The sequence below is a fragment of the Thermobia domestica genome, chromosome 7, assembly GCF_964235325.1.
Source record: "Thermobia domestica chromosome 7, izTheDome1.hap1.1, whole genome shotgun sequence".
Lineage (NCBI taxonomy): Eukaryota > Metazoa > Arthropoda > Insecta > Zygentoma > Lepismatidae > Thermobia > Thermobia domestica.
In genome coordinates this window covers 184615428-184624622 of record NC_137460.1, presented here as the reverse complement: position 1 = coordinate 184624622, position 9195 = coordinate 184615428, and the positions used below count along the sequence as shown (strand labels likewise).

The 9195-nt window shown below is 37.3% G+C and overlaps 1 protein-coding gene across 1 annotated transcript; it reads left to right on the top strand.

Annotated features, from left to right (window-relative positions):
* The first annotated feature begins 7758 nt into the window (after positions 1 to 7758).
* On the top strand, positions 7759 to 8229 carry LOC145689438 (protein CFDP2-like). The gene has a single exon (XM_081763593.1). It carries the CDS (start codon positions 7759 to 7761, stop codon positions 8227 to 8229), a length of 471 nt encoding a protein of 156 aa, XP_081619719.1.
* Positions 8230 to 9195: the final 966 nt, after the last annotated feature.

The window sequence follows — 9195 nt, the reverse complement described above, 5'->3', positions numbered from 1 at the left end:
TTCTTGCAACCCCCAGTATTCGTTCCAGTAATCAGAACTATCAGAGTAGTAATCTTTTTTCATATTTCTACACAGTAGCCTAATGAAACATCTTTGAACCGATTCAATTTTGCTACATAATGTTGTGGATATATTATGCCATATAATTGCACCAAATTCTAATCTGGGTCTTACAAGTACCTTAAATAGATAGGCATATGTGTTTGCATTTTTAAACTCAGGCCACTGCCTAAATACAAACCCTATAGTCTTTGCTGTTCTATGTACTATGTCATTAATATGATAGTTGAATTTCATATTCATGTCGAATGTTATGCCTAAATCTTTAACCTTTTCAACTTCTGCAGAGATATTCCATCTATGACATATTTGCTAACATAGTATTGCGTCTTATTGGTATATGAAATAAACTTAGTTTTATTACAGTTTATTTTCAGCAGATTATTTTTACACCATATACTAATACTATCCAAGTCGTTTTGGAGTAAGTAGTTATCGTATTTGCTGTTCACTATTCTAAATAACTTCAAATCATCAGCATATAATAATATATTTGAGAATTTAACCTTTTCCGTCAGGTCATTAATAAATAATAAAAAAAGAAGTGGTCCTAAAGGAGATCCCTGAGGTATACCATTCTTTATACAGCCAATACTGGAAGTTACATGACCAATTTTCACTCTATATTCTCTGTTTGATAAATAACTTTCGAACCATCGAATATACTGAGAAGATAGACCAACATTGGATAATTTACGAACTAGAAGTCCATGTTCTATAGAGTCGAAAGCCTTTGACATATATATAGTGTCAACCTGTAGTCTATTTTTAAGAGCTAAGTACGTAAAATCTGTGAAATGTACAAGATTCGTAACAACTGATCTGCCTTTATAAAACCTATGCTGAAATTCAGTTAGTTTATTTTTTACATTAAAATATATATGGTTGTGTATTATTATTCAAATATTTTACTAAATGCATTAACTAGTGTGATTGGCCTATAATTTTTCATATTATTTTTATCTTCTGTTTAATGTACAGGTACAATATATACTTGTTTCCATCAACATGGAAACTCTCCACATCTGAGTGATTCATTGAATATATTTGCTAAAATGGATGATAACTCAGTACCACTTGCTTTAGTTATATAGTACGGTATGTTATCTGGACCAGGAGAGGTACTTTCATTGATCTGTTTAATTGCACTAAGGACATCCGATTCAGTAATATTAGGTATATTAATTATTTCTCCGCTACAAATAGGTAATGTAGAATACATGTTCTGGCCATTTACATGACTTAGTCCCAAATTAAAATTTTCACTGAACATGTCTTTAAACAGCTCCACAACATTAGTCTGTGCAGTAGCTACTGCATCATTATATTTCATTTACCCCAAGAGCTTGGGATATTTCTAAGGTCTTGGGGGCAAAAGATCGATAGACAAAAATGAAATAAAATATTTTAGTCGTACGTCGCACGATTATTTTACCGTGTAAACTAAAAGAGACGACGATGATGAGAGTGAATGAAATGGTGGAATTAAGAAAGTATGAGGAAACGGGAGAACCATGAGAAAACCCGCACACACAGTCTTTATCCGCCGCAAAGCCCATTTGGCGCGAGCCTCATACACAACCGAAGTCACAAATATACACACCTTGTTACACATAATCCTTTATTAAGATAATTAATATTGACACACATTGGATAACTGTATTTAGTAGAGAAAAATATAGGGACTATTAAATACTGTAGTGGATGAATAAGCAAATCTAATAAGTTTTGACATGTATTTCGAAGGAACCTCTTTAGAAGATTCAGGGAAAGGCAATTAACCCCCTTGCTTTCTGCATGATTGCCAATGGTGCAAAGAATTTTAAAATGCGTTCAGTCTAGTTTCTCATATTGGCTTCTTGAATATAAGAAAACAAAAAAGATCCAAGGTCTCCTGGCTTCCTATTCCGGAATAAAATATAGCTTAACCTTTCAAACAGCGAAAGGAATTTTAAAATTGGTTCATTACTTTCTCTGATTATTTTCTTAAATAAGAAAGCAAAATTATACAGGGTGTCCGAGAAGTCCTTCCCTGATTACAGAAATTGATAACTCAGGCTAGAAATACGATAGAAATATGAAACTGGTGTTGAATTGTTTACAAACTATAAAAGTTTTGGTCACATCAGTACACTTCCACATGAGCACCCTTGGTAGCATAGGCGATATTCAATTTCCATCCACACATTAGCCAACATCATTGGAGGGATCGATGCAACGACTCTGGTTATTCGTTGCTGCAGGGTTTCAAGATCTGGTACACGTGTTCGGTAGACCTCATCCTTGACATAACCCCATAAAAAGAAGTCTAATGGGGTTATGTCAGGAGAGCGTGGAGGCCAAGCTGTTGGTCCATCACGACCAATCCATCGCCCAGGAAATGTCCTATCGAGATAGGCACGGACGTCCAAACCCCAATGAGGTGGTGCACCGTCTTGCTGAAAAACGACACCGAGGAGATACTGAAGCAGCTGAGGAACAGCATACAGCTGCAACATATCCAGGTACACTGCAGATGTGATGGTATCCTCAGCGAAGAAGAATGGCCCGATAATTCGATTCACTACTCCCCTGACAAAGAATGTCGCTTCGTCGGAAAAGGCAATTCGTCTGAGATAACCATTATCGTCCTCAATACGTGATAGCATTTCGACCGCAAAGTCATATCGACGTGTACCGTCGTCGTGCAACAAGGCCTGAACGAGTTGCACTTTGTAAGCACGAAACAATAAACGTTTGTGTAAAATGTCATGGATAGAGCTTTTTGGCATCTGTAATTCACGTGAGGCCCTGCGCACCGATTTCTTAGGACTTCTCAGAAAAGACTGCCGCACAGCCTCCACCGTGTCTGCTGAGGTTCTTGGTCGACCAGACCTCGGAAGGTCAGCAACCGACCCTGTGTTCTTGAACTTCTCATACCAGGCTTTAATGCTCTTGACATCAGGTGGAGTTCTCCCAAATGTTATCTGGAATTGTCTCTGCACCGTGGTTGGTGATCGTGTCTCATGGTACCACAGGACACACTGTGCCTTCTCCTGGTTGGTTGGCATGGCTTCTTGGGCTTCTTACTTACGTACTACAAACCTAAAACAAACAAAATTGAGACTTGGTAAAACAGAACAAACCTAACACAGACAAAAACTTTTATAGTTTGTAAACAATTCAACACCAGTTTCATATTTCTATCTTATTTCTAGCCTGAGTTATCAATTTCTGTAATCAGAGAAGGACTTCTCGGACACTTTGTAGTTTTGGTGGCTTATAGTTGTAGTTATAGTTAGGTGGTTTAACGTCAATAATCGTGCAAAATGTGATACCAACATGCCACTTTCAGGGGTGATGTGTACTATGTAAGGACAAAGTATGGTTATAGATCCAAACTTCTGAGGGTGTGGTTTGCCTGGTATGACGTCATGAACATGGCCGCCACCTGAATTAATTTTCTTAAATTAAAAAAATAATAACTTGGCTACCGTTAAACATAGAAACTTCGTTCGTCCTGTGAGAACATACTCTCCAGATCTTGAATTATGTAGAAAATATCTTATCTATCTATCGAAAGTCGAATAGCAATAGTCGAAAGCAATTCCTGCGTTTAATGGTGAATAACTATGAAACGAATAGGAATTCACCAAAAGACTTTGAAATAATCGAAATCCTGCGTTTCAAGAGCTTTCAAACGATACCTATATCATTGCTTTATCTTTAAAACTAACGGAGATATTTCATTTTTGGTAATGCTAAGTGGAATACTATAAAAATAACATATTGTCAAAAGATGCCAGATTGGAAGTAGATGACTCAGAATCCAGCAAAATATGTTACCAATATGCCGCTTTCAGGAATAACGGGTACTCACGTAAGAGAAAAAACTTAATTTCCAGCCATGACAAAAATTATTGAGTCTGAAGCACTTCAACAGTGTTCTTTTTTTTAGTAAGAACATTGACCATCACAAGCAAAAAGTGCTGTACAATTAAGTGTCAGATTTGCATTTTGCACATTTACACTAATAGGTGCATAGTAGGCTGGAGCGAAAAAAACTTTTTTTCACCAAACAAAACGCCTGGGGTCCAAAAAGTTGCGTAGTGGCCTGGTGTCAACGGGTGTAAAATATTTCCTTGATCGGTTGATATCTTCAGGTTGCGCATGCGCACTGAAGTTTGGCGAAAATGAGGAAAATTAAAAAAAAGGATATTTTAATTATTTTTTTTTTTATTTTTTTGTCACCAAGCAAAACGCCTGGGGGCCAAAAAGTTGAGTACGGGTGTAAAATATTTCCTTCATCGGTTGATATTTTCAGGTTGCGCATGCGCACTGAAGTAGTAACATTCTTTTTTGCTTTACCAATAAATGCTATTATTCCATTAAGCCCAATTCGTGCACTGAAGTTCTGTTAGCAACATTCATGTATTGTTTGTAAGAGTAAGTTAAGAAGCAATTAGTTAATTATTCATTAATTAATTAATGATTAACAGGGGCGAAAGTCTTTCTTAGTTTCAAACTTCGGCATCACGAGCCGATTCAGAAGACGTGCCCGGATGAAAGCATCGCGCCTGTCCTGTCTACAGGCTTGAGTTGCAGCTTCTGTCTCCACACGAATACATCGTTCGACTGCTTGCGTATGGCACGGTATAGGGATGGTACCGAGACCGAGACGGACTTTTATATACCGAGACGAGACCGAGACCGAGACGGACTTTGGAATACCGAGACGAGACCGAGACCGAGACAGACCTCTATAAATCGAGGCGAGACCGAGACGAGACTTAGGTCAGTCTCGAAAGTCTCGGTCTCGTCTCGAATATTAATAGATACTAAAATTGCCTTCACTCAAAATTTCTTTCGTTGCTGTGTCAGATAATATGAGAACGGTTGACTGATGTACAGTGGCGTATTTAGGGGGTGGTTATCGGGCTCAAACCCCTCCCGAAAGAAATTTATGATCATTTTTTACATTGCACGTACAACACAAATGTTTCTTACTCATTTTTCAAGCCTCCCCCGAAACAAAATCCACTGCTGATGCAAATAGAATTCTCTCTCTCTCTCCCGCATACGTTACAGCGATACATTCCTATTATAATTAATCTGTACCCATTTTACCAACACTGATCAGAGGCGCAATAATTAAGCATATAGCTTAGATGTAATTAAAAGAAAGAACGCTGTTATTGACAGGACATGTTGTCATGGGAAAAGACTATGACAAAAAAACTATCAGTTTGTTATTGACAAGATTATTAGTTGTTATGGGAAAGATCATTACTGAGTTATACACACGAAATTGGAAGATATGTACAAAAGCTATGGTTGCTGTTGATATTTAATGTACGTATAAAACAGAAGAATAAATCGACGATATCTGGATGCAATTTATGGTTAGTGATTAATGGTTGGTATATTTATTATAATGACGTAGTGATTTTAAGATACGTAAAACGAATCAGGGCTAAAGCGAAGTGTTTATATATATATTTCGTTTTAACGTTCCCGGGGCCCAACTTTAATTTTAAATGGAAGCAAGGGGTGAGTGGTACCTTGTTCGATAGATCTTTAAAAACTAAAAAGCGTTGTGGCAAAAGATCTCTCATATCGGGCACTGTATTCAAAATGGCCGCCAAGACATGTTGCCTCTATCAGATACAGTAAAACGTGCAGTACCACTAATATGAAAAGGGTTGAACATAAATGAACCGAACAAAAACTCAAATAGAAAATGTCATGTGGCACATTGATTGATATTGTCGCGGAGGCTTCCAGGGCCACCCTTCATGGGGGCCCAGGGCGCAATTTCAAAATTGTAAATGGAAACATGGGTGAGTGATATCTCGTTCGATATGTCTTTAAAAACTAAAGAGTGCTGTTGCAAAAGATTGTTCAATGTTCATATGGGTCACCGTTTTCAAAATTACAACCAAGACATGGTACCTGCATCAGATAAAACGTCCAGTATCACTAATATGAAAACACCAGAACAAATATTCGAATAGGAAATCACAGAGGGTATTTATCATTCTATAATTCGGGAATGTCGCAACAGTCGAAAAGATGATTAGAGTGAAAGTGCCGTAATGGAAAGGAAGAAATCTAACTTCTAGAAATTTATCCTAAGCTCACTCCGTGAGTGAAGCGGGAAGGATCGGTGAAATTGCAAATGGGAGCCTTAGTTTTTGCAAATTGTATCTACGAAAGAAAGTTATTTGAAATGTGTTTTTATAAGGGATAAATGTCTCTGTAATGGGATAAAATCAATGAAGAGCTAAGAATAGAAGTCAATGGAGAGCTTTTGTGAATGCGGCATTGAACCTCTGGGTTCCATAGGCCATAGAGTTAGTTAGTTAATGGGATAAAGCATGTAAAATTCTTGTTAAATGGTATCTTCCATTTTGATTGCAGGCAATGGTTTGATGCAAAAATGAATCAACTGAAATGCGAAACAAATTTGTCGAACAATGCAATTTTAGAACAATGTTTACAAACGTATTTTCTCAAATTGCGCTACGTAAAGTATTACATATTGCTAATTTAGTTATTTAACAAAACCACAATAGCCCATACATTATTTAGTGTAACAAAGAACAACAGAGCATTACTAACATCAACATTTTGGAGATCTCTAATAACTCAAATGGCATGGCCGGTGCAATGCGCATCAACTGTAACTTAGCGTCAAATGCTATGATCATGGTATAATATATTTCGAATGAATGAAGGAACAAAGTTACAAGAAACGGAAAATTTAAATGTTTCTAAAGACTTTACTTCGAAAACGCGCTGACATACGTCTCATCATGTAGATGCTTCCAAAAGACTTAAATGCTTATAACGCCATTTACAACAATTATTTCAAATCGTTACAGAGATCCAAACACATTAGTAGTGATTGCATACTGCTTAAAATGACGTATTTGTATTAAATTTTTATAATGATTATTGCTTTCCTTTGCTTCTACACCGTATAACATTACAACAATATTTTTTGGTGGTTTTAATCACAAGTCGCAGTTACATTATTTTAAGCAGTGTTGCCCACTTAAATATAGCCCTATTGCTAAATATTATTCTAAATATGTGCAAATAACGTAGATAAACTGCAAAATATTTTAGAATTAGGTACTCGTAATTTGTTTTATGGTGCAAGAATGCTTTCAAGAGACGACGTTTTTCATAGTCTTTGGGCTACTTATAATGTTAATGTTTAAGTCTTCGTTCCAGCAATACATGTAAATGCAAATTGTAATTGAAATTAAATGTAACTGATACATTTTCAGTAACACTAGTTCAGGGGCGGATCCAGGACCGACTTCTGGGGGCGGTGGGTTATCATACTGCTACTTTTAAGGCCTGGGGGAGAAGCTGAACTCCCACCAGGCGCCTCCCCAGGTGGCGGATTGGGGAAGGCCTGCTAGATATAGCAGGTACCGAAAAATTCGGGGCGGACCAAATCAGCACTGCTGCCTTGCAGTTGGTAGGAGGACCTATAAAGGCTAAGGGAAGACGACCCTGACAGAAAACTCCTGGTCCTCCAGGTTGGGGGTTGGGCGCAAGGCTAACAACCTTGTCTCGGAAAAACAAGATGTTCAGAAAACTACACCATTGCCTCGGATAGGACAGAAGAATGGAGACGACGGGAGAAAGAAAACGGACCTGATACTGGCAACCTGGAATGTACAAACAATGTTACTACCTGGAAAAATGGAAGAAATAGCAAACGAAGTCACAGAGCACAAAATAGACATCACCGCAATTGAAGAGATAAGGTGGCACAACCATGGAAGAATAGATAAGAAGAACTACACAGTCTACTTCAGTGGCACACCCACAAGAACAGGACAATATGGTACAGGCTTCATAATACGGAAAGAAATAAGAAAAAGCGTATTGCAATTCAATCCAGTAAATGAACGCATATGCACATTAAGGATCAAAGGAAAATTCAGAAATATAACCTTAATATCAGTACACGCTCCAACAGAAGAAAAAGGTGAAAAAGAAAAAGAAGAATTTGATGATTTACTGGAGAGAACATGTGACAAGATAGCCAAATACGACATGGTGATAATTCTAGGAGACCTCAATGCGAAAATAGGAAATAAAGACACGGTTGACAAAGTTACTGGAAAATATTCACTCCACGATGAAATAACCAAAATGGAAACCTACTAAAAGAATTTGCAATACGAAACAGAATGACCATAAAAAGCTCCTACTTCCCGCACAAGAAAATACACCTTGGAACATGGAAATCGCCAGATAACAATACTATAAACCAAATAGATCACGTCATCACCAACCAAAGACATGCTACATCGATAACGGACGTAAGATCACACAGAGGATATAACTGCGACTCTGATCACTTTCTAGTTAAAGTCAAACTCAAAGAAAAAATAAGCAAGATGCAAAACACTCAAAAGAAAGTAAGAAAAAAGTGGAACGTAGATAAATTTGAAACAAAAGAGAACACACAAGCATATGAAAAAGAAATAAACAAAATAATGCAAAATTGGGAAACAAACGAGAGAACAACAATAGAAGAAAAATGGGAAAGGGTAGAGTCGGCGCTGAAAGAAGCAGCAGGTAATACAATCGGACAGAAACACAAGGAAGAGACTAGAGACTGGTACGACGAAGAATGTAAGGATATAATAGACAGAAAGAATAAAGCAAGACAAAAATTGCTAGAGAGAGAAACACGAGGCAACTATGAAAGGTACAGAGAGCTAAGAAAAGAAGCTAATAAAATGTGCAGAAGAAAGAAGAGGGAAAAAATGAAACGTGAAATACAAGAAATAGAAGCATTGAGCACACAAAATGAAGCAAGAAAGTGTTATGCAGCAATAAAGAGAATAAACAAAGACTACTTACCAAGAAACATAGGATTCAGGGATAAAAGTGGAGAACTGATAGGAGATGAACAGAAGATACTACAGAGATGGGTAGAATATTTCCAAACACAATATGGTGAAATTGATGAACAGAACAGCTCCAGTAAGGAAGGAACTCAGCAAGAGACAGATAATACAGACAGTGATGACAATGAGAATAAACCTACAAAAGAAGAAGTGGATAAAGCCATCAGAAAACTACGAAACAACAGATCACCAGGTGAAGACGAAATAGTAGCGGAAA

What these genes read in the sequence shown, in the direction of transcription:
- LOC145689438 (XM_081763593.1), top strand. Translation starts at nt 7,759, where the DNA reads ATGGAAGAAATAGCAAACGAAGTCACAGAGCACAAAATAGACATCACC.